This window comes from Artemia franciscana, unplaced genomic scaffold (assembly GCF_032884065.1).
Source record: "Artemia franciscana unplaced genomic scaffold, ASM3288406v1 PGA_scaffold_23, whole genome shotgun sequence".
NCBI classification, from domain to species: domain Eukaryota; kingdom Metazoa; phylum Arthropoda; class Branchiopoda; order Anostraca; family Artemiidae; genus Artemia; species Artemia franciscana.
In genome coordinates this window covers 3,720,454-3,736,458 of record NW_027062649.1, presented here as the reverse complement: position 1 = coordinate 3,736,458, position 16,005 = coordinate 3,720,454, and the positions used below count along the sequence as shown (strand labels likewise).

The 16,005-nt window shown below is 35.8% G+C and overlaps 1 protein-coding gene across 1 annotated transcript in view; it reads right to left on the bottom strand.

The window, feature by feature from the left end:
• Nucleotides 1-16,005, bottom strand: part of LOC136041480 (uncharacterized) — a 50,053-nt gene that overhangs the window by 2,204 nt on the left and 31,844 nt on the right. Inside the window, exons 3-5 of the mRNA XM_065726173.1 lie at nt 11,972-12,134; nt 9,847-10,007; nt 3,551-3,737 (exon numbers count right to left, since the gene is read on the bottom strand). Of these exons, the coding sequence (XP_065582245.1) occupies nt 3,639-3,737; nt 9,847-10,007; nt 11,972-12,134 (423 nt within the window). The 3' untranslated portion in view covers nt 3,551-3,638. The remainder of the gene's footprint in view (nt 1-3,550; nt 3,738-9,846; nt 10,008-11,971; nt 12,135-16,005) is intronic.

Sequence of the window (16,005 nt, the reverse complement as noted above, 5' to 3'; positions counted from 1 at the left end):
TGACTGAACGTTCGAATTCCATTAGACCCACAAGTCTTTTCAGTTTGGTTCAGCTTGATGGAAAAACTCCATATTCAGTTGAATCCCAAATTAATTAAAAACTTCGGTTTGACATGTACACGTTAAGTTCGGGACCCAGGCAGGTTATATACTTACTTTATTTCCCTAATTAAACCAAAAATATGTATTTCACAGAGAGCGAGAAAAAAAAACACGTACACACTATATAAAAAAAGAAGAAAAAGAATACAGACTACTGAAAACAAAACATAAACACTAACTAAAAGTCAAAGCTCTTCGTGGGGGATAAAAATTTGTTGACAATAGTTTGAACTTTATTTTTTCTAATTATCAGCGATAATGGAAACGGTCCACTTATTTCATATTCATTTAATTCGAACTCCATTACTATAAGTGCTCTACAATAAACAGGGCAATCAAATAGAAGACGACAACATGTTTCCATTAGACCGCACAAGCACAATGGAGAGTCAGCTTTCCCAATCCTATTTTAAAAATGAAGCAATCTACTATGACCTGTAATAAGCTGTGTTAATCTGCTATTTGGGTGAGTTTTTGATGCAGAGATAAGGTCATCTTTATTTTCAAAAAAGTTAGCCGGTCTATATGAAAGGGCTGAGATGCACTAAAATCATTGAAGGAAGGACCCAAAAAATTTGCAATAATTCGGTCAGAATAATGTCTATGATGTGCCAAATAACTAATTACATTCGAAGTTGGGCTCAAGACCCTCGGCCAATTTCGAGAACGACCATTTTTTCCGTATCTTAACATACTTAATTCCAATGCTCTGAAATCCATTCGAGGCACTCCTACCTGTGCATGGTTAGCCATAAAATACTGAAAATTGAATTTTTTGACAAATGAAAGTTCTTTCGCAATACCTTCCACCATGCGTATTTTTTTGTAATTAAAAGAAAATCATGAAAATTGACAAGAAACATGCTCTAAGCGTTTGATGATTGGTCTAGGGCCGTCTTGTTCACACCTTGAAATTAAGCCGATTCTTTCAATACAGTTTTGCAGAATACTTTTTTTAAGCGAAAAAAATTATACGTATGCACCTTTGAAAGCCAATTATACGCGTTACAAATTCATATGAAGAGCAAAAGAAGTAGTGCCTCATGGTTTTCACTATTTAATCTAAGATTTAAGAGTAGAAAGCTTCATACTTTGCTCTGTTTGTTTTATCGGTGAAGAAGATTTGGATGACTCAATAACATTGCCTAACACTTCCCGACTCTTTATGTCAAACAACTACCATGAAATTATTGAGACATTAGAATGATTTTAGAGCAGATCCCCAATTCCCTCAACATTGGGTTGAAATCACATCGAAAAAAGTAGCCTCAATGTTTAGCGTCAAAAAACATTGCAGCGACTCTTTCCTTTAAATTTTCAAGAGGATGGCCTTCGAAGATAGGATTACTACATATTTTGTTTCTGATGGTAGCATTGGAAGATTATCTGGGTATCTTCACTATTTGTCTTATATTTTTCATCTAAATCACTCGTTTTAGTGTTTTTATTTATCAGCCTTCATTACCAAGGATATTTTAAGGATAAGGGTAATTTAGTTATCGCGCGGTTCCCGTGCACACAACGTATGTAGAAAAAGCTCAGGTTATCAGGAGACGGAACAATATTCAGGGACTTATTTATTAATCACGAATATAAATAGTGTATGAAGAAAGGTGAAAATAACTCCCTCAAATGAAGTTCAATGAAAAAAATGAAGTTTCATGTTTGTTTTGTTATTTGTTTGACATTTAAATGTCGACAAGAAAGTAAATGCACGTTTTTTGAAGCTTTTTTTCCTTTTTGACTGCATTTTTTTTAAAAATTTTCGACTTGGACAATTTGAAAAAAACCACATGACGGAGAAACCTCAAAAAAACTTTGCCTAAAATAATCGCAAAGGAAGTGTGCAGGCGAAGACAATGTAAACGCGAGCAGAGTAAAGCCCTGTTTTATTAAGAAAGCCTCATTCGGATTCTATCCTCACTTTTTAAGTTTTAGTAAGGAATGAATGGAAATGATTCCCTTCCTATCCAACCAAGTTAAGGAATGAGTTAAGAAGAGCTTTTTACAGTAGCAAGTTTTTTATCATCCCTCAGCTTGGTTAGACAGAAAAAAAATTCAACAATTGAACTAATGTATTTTGAATCCTAGCTTCATTTAAAACTAAACATGCGTCCAATCTCTACTATATTTTTATTTAAAATTTTCAATTACCTACTTTTTATGTTAACCTTTTTGAAAAAATATTTTCCCATTTTTTATTCAACCGTATTAAGATGATATGTGCAGGAACAATAACTACACTTTTTTTTTAATGAAAAAAGGATTTTCATGGACAACATTTCAAATTTGTAAGGCTTGGGCGCTTAAAATAAATTTTTAGTGTAGCAGAGTGTAAAGCATGACGAATGATATTTAATTGCCTTGTTTGTTTGCAACTAGCCAAAGAGCCAAATAACGACGATGACCACACTGGCTTTCCATCATAAAACCGGACAACAGGTTAAGCAGTAGGAAATTTCTGAGACAGGGAAACTTGCTCAAATCTCAAATTAATATTTCAACCTTATATCCATGGGCCGTTCACAGAAAAAACACAGATAAATGAATTAAAACTTATAGTGACATGCACATTTTACAACTAAAACCGAAAATTACTATTAATGATTATTAAACATTTTTTTAAAAGCCGCTTTTTAGTTTAATTTAAGTTTTACTGTAATGTGTTTATGTATTATTCTGAGGACGGACCATGGGTGCATGGCCGAAATATTCATTTGAGGTATGAGCAAGTTTCACTGTCTTAGAAATTCCCTTTTGTTTTACATGTTGCTTGTTTTTAAGCCCAAGAACCTATAAGAGACCTGACACAAAAAAGAAAGCAGCTGAAGCATATGCTTCTTCGCGGTGGACTGCAGAAAAAAGGGATTGTCCCCTTTGCTGAAACATAAATTCTGAGTTTCCGTAACCCCGATCCGAAAAAAAAAACTTCCTGAAATTTTCAGATTTCTAGCCGTGAGGTAAAACAGGTTATACCCACCAAACTACGTGTAAGATTCGTAACTGTATACTATCTCTGTAATGAGATATCTCACATGCATTTAGGATTCAAGCACAAGACGTAAACAATAACGTTTACTCTCTTTGAGCATCTGAAGACCTATTAACTCTAATTGTAAGTGCTCTGGAAAAACCAATATCCTCTGTGTAGCATCAAGTGACTATTGTCAGATTAGGGATTAGATAGGTGTTATTTGTGCTTACAAAGAAATATGGGCATTTCTATTTATCCTTTTTGCTGACTCGCAAAAATAAAAATTTCACTTTAAAAAAGCGCAACATGAGTATTTACAAAGCAAATCCGCCGGCTCCAAAGAGGGGCTCGAAATACGATATTCACAAAAATACGACCGTTTTCAAAAATCTAAAAAACTACGTTAATCTTCCTCTTTATAATTATCATCTGAGCTAAACAACACTTGAAAACATCATACATAATTGGACAAACCTTGTCGTGGAAAATATGCTTGCATGGAAGTTGTCTTATATCATCATTCAGCATCTCTTGGCATATAGTACATTTAACCTCCACAGACTCAGTCCCTCTCCACTCTTTGTCTGTTTTGGCAACCCTTCTTCTGACTACCAATTTTCAACCTTTGAGCTTGACTAGATTTTGAATGATCCCGTTTTTCCTGAAATGATCGTTTAATCAGTAATAGTGAGGCAGTCAGAAAGGAGTCATTAAGATGAAATTTTTGACAAGTGATATATTTAGCATCTGTAGATTGCGTAATTACTTATTTTTTAAGATCACTCTTCATCATTGGTGATGTTTCGGGACCAAAAATAGACCCAGCTATTAATATTACAGTTACCTGACTCGTCAGGAAAGGCGTATAAGGTACGAAGTGAATCTTCAATCTAATTTTAGAAAAAAAATATCATACCAAAACGTTTGATACCAAGATGTTATTTTGCGAGTCTCAGCGTCAGCTGACAGTCGCAAAGACAAAGAACCACAGAACCACTCTCAGCACCACAGGGAGCTTTGGAAGCAATTTTGGTCCAAATTGATAGGGGATTTTAGATTGTCAACAGTTCGTAAAGCCAATGAGAGGCTAGTTTAAAACAAAGGAAACCTATAATCTCTTACTAAATGTTAAGCGAAACGCTGTCTCATCTATGTACATACAGCACAAATAATGCACATCCTTGGTCTGCAAATATTTCAATCAAGGCAGTTAGCACAACAGAAAACTTCTAAAGCTGTCAAATCAAACAGTTCGTGGTAACGAACTGTAGTAAGGAGCGACCCGGCTCAATAGTAAACGAAACTCTAAAAAACGGAATTTTGATGCTAAAAGATATATCAAAAGAATCGAATTTTCACGCTGATTCTAAATATATAAGTTTTAATTAATTTAGTCTTTCTCATCAAAAGTTACGAGCCTGAGAAAATTTGCCTTATTTTGGAAAATAGGGGGAAACATCCTCTAAAAGTCATAGAATCTTAACGAAAATCACACCATCGCATTCGACGTATCAGAGAACCCAATAGCAAAAATTTCAAGCTCCTATCTAAAAAAATGTGGAATTTCGTTTTTTTTTGTTTTTTTTTCAGGGGTCATCGTACCGACCAAGTGGTCCTAGAGTGTCGCAAGAGGGCTCATTCTTACGAAAATGAAAAGTTCTAGTGCCCTTTTTAAGTGATCAAAAAAATTGGAGGGCACCTAGGCCCCCTTCCACGCTAATTTTTTTCCAAAAGTCAACGGATTAAAATTTTGAGATAGCCATTTTGTTCCGCATAGTCAGAAACCACAATAACTATGTGTTTGGGAATGACTTACTCCCCCACAATCCCTGGGGGAGGGGCTGCAAGTTACAAACTTTGACCAGTGTTTACATATAGTAATGGTTATTGGGAAGTGTACAGACGTTTTCAGGGGGATTTTTTTGGTTTGGAGGTGGGGTTGATGGGAGGGGGCTGTGTGGGAGGATATTTCCTTGGAGGAATATGTCATGGGGGAAGAAAAATTCAATGAAAAGGGCGCAGGATTTTCTAGCATTACTATAAAAAAACAATGAAAAAATAAACATGAAAACGTTTTTTTCAATTGAAAGTAAGGAATAGTATTTAAATTTAAAACGAACAGAGATTATTACGCATATGAGGGGTTCTAAAAATAATTTAGCATAAAGAGCGAGGTATTTAGGAGGAGATAAATACCTCGCTCTTTATGCTAAAGTATTTTTAGTAATTTCAACTATTTATTCTACGGCCTTTTTGATTCAGGGGTCATTCTTAAAGAATTGGGACAAAACTTACGATTTAGTGTAAAGAGCGAAGTATTAACGAGGGTAAAAACCTCCTCGTACACATAATAAAAATATAAGAATATAAGTTTGTTACGTAAGTTAATTCTTAAGTTACGCATATTTTTTACTAATAAAAACGTTCGTTAAAAATTAAAAGTTCTAGTAGCCTTTTTAAGTAACCGAAAAATTGGAGGGCAGCTAGGCCTTCCCCACCCCTCATTTCTCAAAATCGTCTGATCAAAACTGAGAGAAAGCCATTTAGCCAAAAAAAAAACAATTAATATACAAATTTCATTTCAATAATTTATGTGCGGAGAGCCAAAATCAAACATGCATTAATTCAAAAACGTTCAGAAATCAAATAAAAAAACTAGTTTTTTTAACTGAAAGTAAGGAGCGACATTAAAACTTAAAACAACCAGAAATTATTCCGTATATGAAATGGGTTGTCCCCTCCGCAGTCCCTCGCTCTTTACGCTAAAGTTTGACTCTTTGCCACAATTCTACTTTTTGAAACAATTAAAAGCTTTAGCGTTAAGAGCGAAGGATTGCGGAGGGACAACCCATTTCATATACGGAATAATTTCTGTTCGTTTTAAGTTTTAATGTCGCTCCTTACTTTCAGTTAAAAAAACTAGTTTTTTTTATTTAATTATACAATGAGACTAATTTTGAGCTGATTTTTAATTTGTTTCCAGCAGGTATACTAGAATATTTTTAGGAACAACCCTTTCATGAACTTTGAAAAACTCTTCTCCATTCAATAAAAAAAAAATATTCTAGTGATGTAATTTTCATCAAGTCTGAATATCTATATCTCTAGCACAAACTAGAGAAGTTTAATAGTCTTTTCAAGATCTCTGGGAAAGTAGGTGTCGTCTTTTGGTTTCTACCGTTTATTAAATAAAAAAAACTGATTTTTTTAGCTGAAAGTAATGAGCGACATTAAAACTTAAAACGAACAGAAATTACTCCGTATATGAAATGGGTTGTCCCCTCTGCAATCCCTCGCTCTTTACGCTAAAGCTTTTAATTGTTTTAAAAAGTAGAATTGTGGCAAAGAGTCAAACTTTAGCGTAAAGAGCGAGGGATTGCAGAGGGGACAACCCATTTCATATACGGAGTAATTTCTGTTCGTTTTAAGTTTTAATGTCGCTCCTTACTTTCAGCTAAAAAAATCAGTTTTTTTTATTTAATTTCTGAACGTTTTTGAATTAATACATGCTTGGTTTTGGCTCTCCGCACATAAATTATTAAGATGAAATTTGTATATTAATTCTTTTTTGGCTAAATGGCTTTCTCTTAGTTTTGATCAGACGATTTTGAGAAATAAGAGGTGGAGAAGGAGGCCTAGTTGCCCTCCAATTTTTCGGTTACTTAAAAAGGCTACTAGAACTTTTAATTTTTAACGAACGTTTTTATTAGTAAAAAATATACGTAACTTAAGAATTAACTTACGTAACAAACTTTCATAACCTTATATTTTTATTATGTATATGAGGGGGTTTGTACCCTCGTTAATACCTCGCTCTTTACACTAAATCTTAACTTTTCTCCCAATTCTTTAAGAATGACCCCTGAATCAGAAAGGCCGTAGAATAAATAGTTGAAATTACTAAAAATACTTTAGCATAAAGAGCAAGGTATTTATCTCCTCCTAAATACCTCGCTCTTTATGCTAAAGTATTTTTAGAACCCCTCATATGCGTAATAATCTCTGTTCGTTTTAAGTTTCAATGCTACTTCTTCCTTTCATTTGAAAAAAAGTTTTCATGTTTATTTTTCATTGTTTTCTTATAGTAAAGCTAGAGAATCCTGCACCCTTTTCATTGAATTTTTCATCCCCCATGACGGATTTCTCCAAGGAAAGATCCTCCAACATAGCCCCCTCTCCTCAGCCCCACCCCCAAACAAAATAAAATCCCCCTGAAAACGTCTGTACACTTCCCAATAACCATTACTATATGTAAACACTGGTCAAAGTTTGTAACTTGCAGCCCCTCCCCCAGGGAATTGTGGGGGAGTAAGACATCCCCAAAGACATAGTTATTATGGTTTTCAACTATGCTGAACAAAATGGCTATCTCAAAATTTTGATCCGTTGACTTTGCGAAAAAAATGAGCGTGGGAGGGGGCCTAGATGCCCTCCAATTTTTTTGGTCACTTAAAAAGGGCACAAGAACTTTTCATTTCTGTTAGAATGAGCCCTCTTGCGACATTCTAGGACCACTTGGTCGATACGATGACCCCTGGGAAAAAAAAACAACAAAAAAACAAATAAACACGCACCCGTGATTTGTCTTCTGGCAAAAAATACAAAATTCCACATTTTTGTAGATAGGAGCTTGAAACTTCTACAGTAGGGTTCTCTGATACGTTGAATCTGATGGTGTCATTTTCGTTAAGATCCTACGACTTTTAAGGGGTGTTTTCCCCTATTTTCCTAAATAAGGCAAATTTTCTCAGGCTCTTAACTTTTTATGGGTAGGACTAAAGTTGATGAAACTTATATATTTGAAATCAGCATTAAAATGCGATTCTTTTCATGTAGCTATTGATATCAAAATTTAGTTTTTTAGAGTTTTGGTTACTATTGAGCCGGGTCGCTCCTTACAACAGTTCGTTACCACGAACTGTTTGATTCGGATCTCTTATCAAAGCTATACAAGTTATGGTAAGAACGCACAATTAGTTTTAAAAAGTTGGGTCACATAAACTAAAAAAGCTTGCAATAGACGAGATAGAGTGGTTCTTTAAAGTATCGAACGACCTTAACGACATTTCAACTTAAACTATTTTTTTACTCTATAGATGAAGACTGACGTTCCAGAACCTGATAAATAAATTAAATATAATCAAGCTATAAACATTCTTTCATCGGTAAAGAGCTAATAAACGTAAGAAAGAAACCATACACTGTTAGTCTTCAAAACATGCAAACCAGGGGCATAATTTGCTATGAGAAGGGGGGGGGCAACTCCCCTTCCCAGAACTAGTTTTGCCTTCTCCCAAGCCCCAGTTGGCCCCCCCAAGGAGAAATTTAGTTTCTTCAAAAATCTTGTCAAAACTAAGACGAGCCTGCGTAAATCAAGCATCCACAGAAATGTGTCAGTTTTCTTAGTTTATCTTTACCATTATGATTTTATATGGCTCATTTGCCATCATGTTCATCTGATTTTGGAAAATTAGCACCGACTCCCCCCTCCCTTCCAGGATTTTGACAAAAATTACGCCACTGATGCAAACGTCCAATTTCTGGTCAAAAAATGTCATTTGAAAGGTTTTCTTTCATTTCATAAGACCGGAGGAGGGCCAAGACCAATAGGCATGTGCACATATTCTGAGGAGTTGGAAAGGACAAAATTAGTTCAACTGAATCAAATTTAGTCTACCATATTTCCATGAACTACCCACTAATATAGCGTAGTAGTAGTGAACGAAATGTCTTAAATGCATTTTTTTTCAACACCTCATATATAAGTTATTGGCCCGGCAACGTTGAGGAGGGTTCATTTGATCTGAGGGCGATCAGCACCCCATACTACACTTCTTTTTATCCCTGCAAATCCTAAGGCATCGGATCAAATAAAGGTTGGCATTACGAGCCTCCTTTAAATGGGCAACAACAAGGTTTTTCAATATTTGCCGCTGAAGAGCAAACAGGTAGCCCGTGGAATCTTAATGCAAAAATGAAATTGTCTTGATTGGGTGTCAAAAAAAGCGAAGTCAACGCTGCAGACTGAATCAATGAGAAGTCCTAATAAAAGAAGCAAGACTCGTTGAAAACAGGAACTAAACTAGGAATAAGTGCAAAACGAGCTAGATAGAAGGATAAGTGGACAAATGAGCCATGTCCAAGCTGTACTTATTTTTCTCCATCAGGGGCAGATATTAGAGAAAAAATCTTAAGAGGGGGGGGGAGCTCAATATGACATGGACACCAATAAGCAAAATCTTGGGGGAGGAGGAGGCAATATAACAAGGGCGCTAATAATTGACCAAATTGACAGATTTATTTTAAAAAAAGTGAGAAACAGAAAAAAACAAGGAAAATCTTGAAAAATCTTGGGGGGCCCGGGCTCCCCCAGCCCCCTCGATCCGCCAGTGGTCTTCACTACCTACTTTTTAGCAGAAGGATAGGCAAGTAGCATCTCGTTACTGATGGGACCAATCAAATGGTGTATCTGTTTTTCAGCTACCGAATTTTTCAAGTCTTCTAAAAATTAACGGGAATTTTTTTTAGGAGGTCAATGTAAAAACTTCAAGACTTTAACCTCGCTAGAATCGAGGAGTTGTCATCAGTATGTCGGCCTATTACTGAGACACGCTTGTAGCACTAGGAAATTAAATATAAAAGATGATCAGCCTTCTGAATATTAGTGAACCGAATAGCAAACCCCGCTAGTTCTACCTGACAGAAATGGGCTTGATGGAAGTACCGAAAAGCAGCCAGGAGATTCCTACTGACATAAGTTTCATAGTTACTTTTGATTTGTAAAACGTCGGGACTGTTTTGATTTGCTCGGAATGGTTTGATGGGTGGATATCTTGGACAGGTCGGCTTTTGGTGGCTCCGGCACTCACTTCAATACTATCTTTGGAGGAGCTTGGCTTTGGATTTTTTAAATCAGCTAGAATTCCTTTGGCTAGAAGAGATTAAGAATAAAAAAACAAACAAAAACAACACTTGCTGCACTCACAGATGCTTTCAGGGAAGCACTATAAATCTATTTTTAAAGGATTTTGCTTGGAATTAGTATACCTTACTCCAAATATATTAAAAACCAGAAATTCGGTTGTAGTAAATGTTGAAAAAAAGGCTTCCTCAAGCGCAATGGATGAGGACAGCAATGCTATAAACTAGAATTTTTCACCGTCTGATGTCTTAAGCCCATACAATGCCTGAAAGAATTATCCTCTCTCGTCTATTATAGACGAGAGAGAGAGTGGGCAATCTACTCGGAGTTGATTGGGCAGTCTTGCATTCCTTGTAGAGCTTGGAAAAGAGATCCGAATAAACGACATAAAACTGATAGCCGATACCTACTTTCCCAGAAATCTCCGTAAAATCATTCAAATTCCTCCAATTCGCAAGTTTTACGAAGTTAAAAACACACACACACACATATATATATATATATATATATATATATATATATATATATATATATATATATATATATATATATATATATATATATATATATATATATATATATATATATATATATATATATATATATATATATATATATATATATATATATATATATATCACAGGTGGGACACAGGGACATAACTACAATGGCGCGTCACGACTTATGCGCGCGCGGGGGCTTGGGGGGCGCGAAGTACCACACCAACAGCTAGTCTATATATAAAAACTAGCTGTTGGGGTGGCGCGAAGCGCCACCCCAACACCTAGTTGGTGAGGTTACTTCGCGCCCCCCCGCGTGCGTAAGTCGTTACACGCCATAATAGTTACGCGCCATTGTAGTTGTGTCCCTGTGTCCCACCTGTGAATATAGATAAAAGAGAAAAGATTTCTCATTTCGTTATAGATATATATGTAAATATATATGTTTTTAACTACGTAAAACTTGCGAATATACAACATTCTTGGCTGTCCCATTGTCTGTGGATATAAATATATTGTCAGGTTTACCGACTCTTGAACATGCAACATATAATTGTCCATGGAAAAAACAATCCGTATTCAGGTCTATACCTCATTATTCTAATGATTGCCCTTGAGCTTTGTTGATGGTGATTGCTAATCGAACATTCCTTGTGTCCCCGTCGTCATTTATATATCCCCCTGTGCCCCCGGCATCCCCGTTGTAGTTGTGTCCCTGTGTCCCGGTCGTCATTTATGTTCCCAGTATCCCGGTCGTCATTTGTGTTCCAGTGTCCCAGTCTGTAATTTCTCTTTGAGCGCCCCGGTCGTCATTTATATTCCCTGTGTCCCCGTCGTCATTTGTGTCCCGGTGTCCCGGTCTGTAATTTATCTTTGAGTACCCGGTCGTCATTTATATCTCCCGGTCGTTATTTGTGTCCCACTGTCCCAGTCTGTAATTTCTCTTTGAGTGTCCCGGTCGTCATTTATATTCCCTGTGTCCCGGCTTTTAGTTTTCTTTTTCTCCTTTATTTTTCAGTTTTTTTCCTTTTTTTAGTTTTTTTTTCTTTTTCAGTTATTGTTTTTTTTTAGTTTTTTTTTCTTTTTCAGTTATTGTTTTTTTTTAGTTTTTTTTTCTTTTTAGTTTTTTTTGTAGTTTTTACCTTTTTTTAGTTTTTTTTTAGTTTTTTTTCTTTTTTAGTTTTTAGTTTTTTACCTTTTTTAGTTTTTTTTTTTGTAGTTTTTACCTTTTTTAGTTTTTTTCTTCTTTTGTATTAATGCTAAAGCCAAGGTTCGAACCTGGAACCTTTCGGACCTAGAACCTGGAACATAACGCTTTACCAACTCAGCTACTTCGGCTTGAATACATTCGTTTTGGGCAGCTTCCTCGGCTATTGCCATTGTAAGTTCTTCAGTCATTTTACAATTAGAAATTTCTCTTTCAACGATCTTCTTACAATAGAAAATTTATCTTTGAACGATTTTCTTAAATACCTGCGTCCTGGTCGTCATCTGTGGTATCCTTTTCTTTTTCGGCTTCATGATGGGCCACCATCCATTGTTGTAATTCTTTTATTTGATTTAGTTGATGCATTTGTTCATCAAACAGTCTTTTATCTTCTGCTTCTGCCTCTTCGCGTTCAATTTGTTTTGCAGCCTGAATAAAGGTATACATTTAGGGGTGATATAAAGAAGAAAAAACTCATTTGAAATTAATAAAATGAAGGCTTTTGACAGGTGGGCTGGTATAGAAATGTAAGCAATGCTGCACAGGTTTAGGGGAAAATTAAAGAAAAACTTTGTTTGAAAATAGTAAAAGGAGGACTTTTGACTAGTATGGTGATATAGGAGCGTTATCAAATTAAATAACGTAAAATAGAGATGAAACTAGTTTGAAGACAATTAAATTAAAACTTTTTAATAATATGAGAGTAAGAGATTGCAATTAAGGTTTAAATAGAGCTAAAAGAAATTAAGATTTGCAGTGAAAGTCACCAGTGCTAGCAATGTACAGAGAGGAGCCCGGGGAAGCAACATTGTTTATCCATAGTATATGTCATTGGAAAGTATGCATACAATTTTCGTGCGGGGGACAAATGTTATGCTGGGGTGTTTTTCCATGGGGTGAACTTTACCTGGGAAACTTTAAACTGAAGGAATTTACTAGATTTTCTCTTTGCCGACTCAATTTTACGTGTGGAGATTTGAAGGGTAATTGTTGGGGTAAATTTCCACCAGGAATGAATTTTCTAGAGGATATTCACATGGGGAGGGGGATTTATCCGTGGAGACGGAGCCAGATTTTCCAGTACTATGAAAAAAAGATCAGGAATTAAGTTAAAAAAACACCATTTTTTTCAACTGCAAGTAAGGAGCAATATCAAGATTTATAACGAACAGATATAATATATATATATATACATGAAAATAAGTTGTATGTGTGTCTGTGTGTCGAGTGACGTCATGTTTGTGTGTCGACTGACGTCATGTTTGTCGACTGACGAAATTACAGACCGGGACATCGGGACACAAATGACGACCGGGACATATAAAAATGACGACTGGGACACTCAAAGAGAAAGCGACCGGGACACAAGGAATGTTCGATTAGCAATCACCATCAACAAAGCACCGGGACACAAATGACGACCGAGACACAGGGAATATAAATGACGACCAGGACACTCAAAGAGAAATTACAGACCGGGACACCGGAACACAAATGACGACTGGGACAAAAATGACGACCGGGACACAGGGAATATAAATGACGACCGCGACACTCAAAGAGAAATTACAGACTGGGACACGAAAACACAAATGACGACCGGGACACAGGGAAACAACTACAACGGGGACGCCGGGGGGCACAGGGGGATATATAAATGACGATGGGGACACAGGGAATGTTCGATTAGCAATCACCATCAACAAAGCTCAAGGGCAATCATTAGAATAATGAGGTAGGCTATAGATCTGAATACAGATTGTTTTTCCCATGTTGCATGTTCAAGAGTCGGTAAACCTGACAATTTATTTATATCCACAGACAATGGGACAGCCAAGAATGTTGTATATTCGCAAGTTTTACGTAGTTAAATATATATATATATATATATATATATATATATATATATATATATATATATATATATATATATATATATATATATATATATATATATATTCACAGGTGGGACACAGGGACACAACTAGAAAAGGCGCGTAACTAATATGGCACGTAACGACTTACGCGCGCAGGGGGGCTTGGGGGGGTTGCACGAGGCACCCCCACCGACTAGGTGTTGGGGTGGCGCGAAGCGCCACCCCAACAGCTATTTATGTATATGGGATTGCCCCTCCTAAACATCTCATTCTTTATGCTGAAGTTTCAATTATGTTCCAATTCTTTAAGAACGACTCCTGAATCACAAGGGTCATTTGATAAGAACAAAAAGAAACTGTTTAAAAAAAATCAAAACACATTAGCATGCAGAGCAAGGTGTTGAGGGGGACAGCTTCCCTTATATAAGTATTAATTTCTATTCATTATAAGTCTTAATGTTACTATCCTTACTTTCAGTTGTAACAACTAGCTATTTTTATTTAATACAGTGAGGAGGGGGCAATTGCCAAACTCTTGTTTATGGCGATTTTTGTTCAATTCAAGTTTGATTTGATTTGCATATTGAATTCAAGTTTTACTTGTTTTAAAATTTATTAATTCATTTATACTAATATCCGTTGTAAGCTTGTTTGCTATAATCATTCATTTGATTTCTGTTCGTTTTTAGTTTTACTTATTCTTTAATAGAAAAATATTTTTTGCTTGTTTTAAGCTTGATTTGCATGTTCAATTTAAGTTTTACTCGTTTTAAGATTTATTTATTCATTCCTATGGTACATCTTGTATGTTTGTTTGCTATGATTGTTTATTTAATCTCCATTTGTTTTAGGTTTCATTTATTCCTTAAGAGTAATTTTTGATTGTTTTGAATTCAAATAATTATAGGTTTTTAGTTCTACTAATCCTAAGTTTAACATGACCTTTACTTTTCTTTAAGAAACGTCTTTCTCGAAAAAGTGTTTCTTAATAAATTTCTCTCTCTCTCTCTCTCTCTCTCTCTCTCTCTCTCTCTCTCTCTCTCTCTCTCTCTCTCTCTCTCTCTCTCTCTCTTCATTGCGTCTAACTGTGTGTTTGTGTGTGTTTTTGTATCTCCCTATGTGTGTTTGTGTGCATGTTTTTGTCTATGAGTCTATCTTAAGTAAGGTAATTTCTGTATGCTTTAGGAAGTTCTAATTTTACAGGGGAAAATATATAAAACCAATGGTTGAAGGGAATAAGGAAAAGACTTTAAATTCTATGTCCTTTTTAACAATAAAGGAAATTTTTTACAAAATCTCTGGAAATAAGGATAATGAGGCGTGAAATACTATAGAGCATCACAATCTGACAATGAAATGAAAGTCCTGCTGTTCAAACAAAAACAATTATTAATTTTAATTTATATATTTTTTTTTGCATGAAAATGGCTAAAAATACTTTAGGAATAATAATGCATGCCACAGGATAGCCAAATATTGCCATGGTGGGATGTGAAATGTGTTGGTGCTTGAAAATCAAAGACAATATGCAAATTGACACTTCCACAAACCAATGTAGTTAAAACATTATTTTTATCAAGAAAATGTATAAAAATGCCTTATGATTGATAGTGTGTTTTAGAGGGTGTCACAAGCCAGCCAGAAAATGCCACAGGCCAGGAATTACCATGGAGTATCACAATCTAATAATGAAATGGTAAGTTCCCATTGCTCAAGTAAACAACATCTTCTTTCCTTCTTCTTTTTCAGTAGTCATAGGCTTTCCAATTGAGACTATTCAGCCCTTTTCCTTTTGACCCACTCTGTGAGATGGACAGAGCTACTGAGTTGGTTTGTCCTTATTTATCTTGAATCTGCTCAGATTTCTTGCAGTAAATCTTTTCATACAAGAAGTTCAATCATAAGAGAATATACATTGAGTTTTACATCTGTAAAATATAATGTAGCTTACAGTCATCAGCATATAACATCAGAGCAATTTTTAGGTTAGTAGAATAGTTACTGGTGTAAATACTAAGCAATGTAGGCCCCAAGATGGTTCCTTGCAGGACATTACTGAGAACTAAAGCTGACTCAGAGAAGATGGCGAGAACTTTCTGGGTTTTATTTGTCAAGAAAGCCTCAATCAAACCAATCTTTAGACAGTTGCTCCATAGGAGGCTTAGACCAAGTAGGACCTTGTCCCAGTGGGGTCCATAATAGAAACTGGGAAACCCTCCCCTGGGGGTAATAATTACAGGTGGAGGAGGAAGAAGGCCCCTCAAATGTACACTCAACAGGGCCCACTGCCGTGTTCACACGTCAGATGAGTTACAAACCTTCTCCCAGTAATGGGTTAAATTGCATGGTGAAGCAGAAAACCATCGTGGGAGGATCCTCTATAGTAGGACAACTGTGGCAGGGCGTAAGATCCAGATTTATGG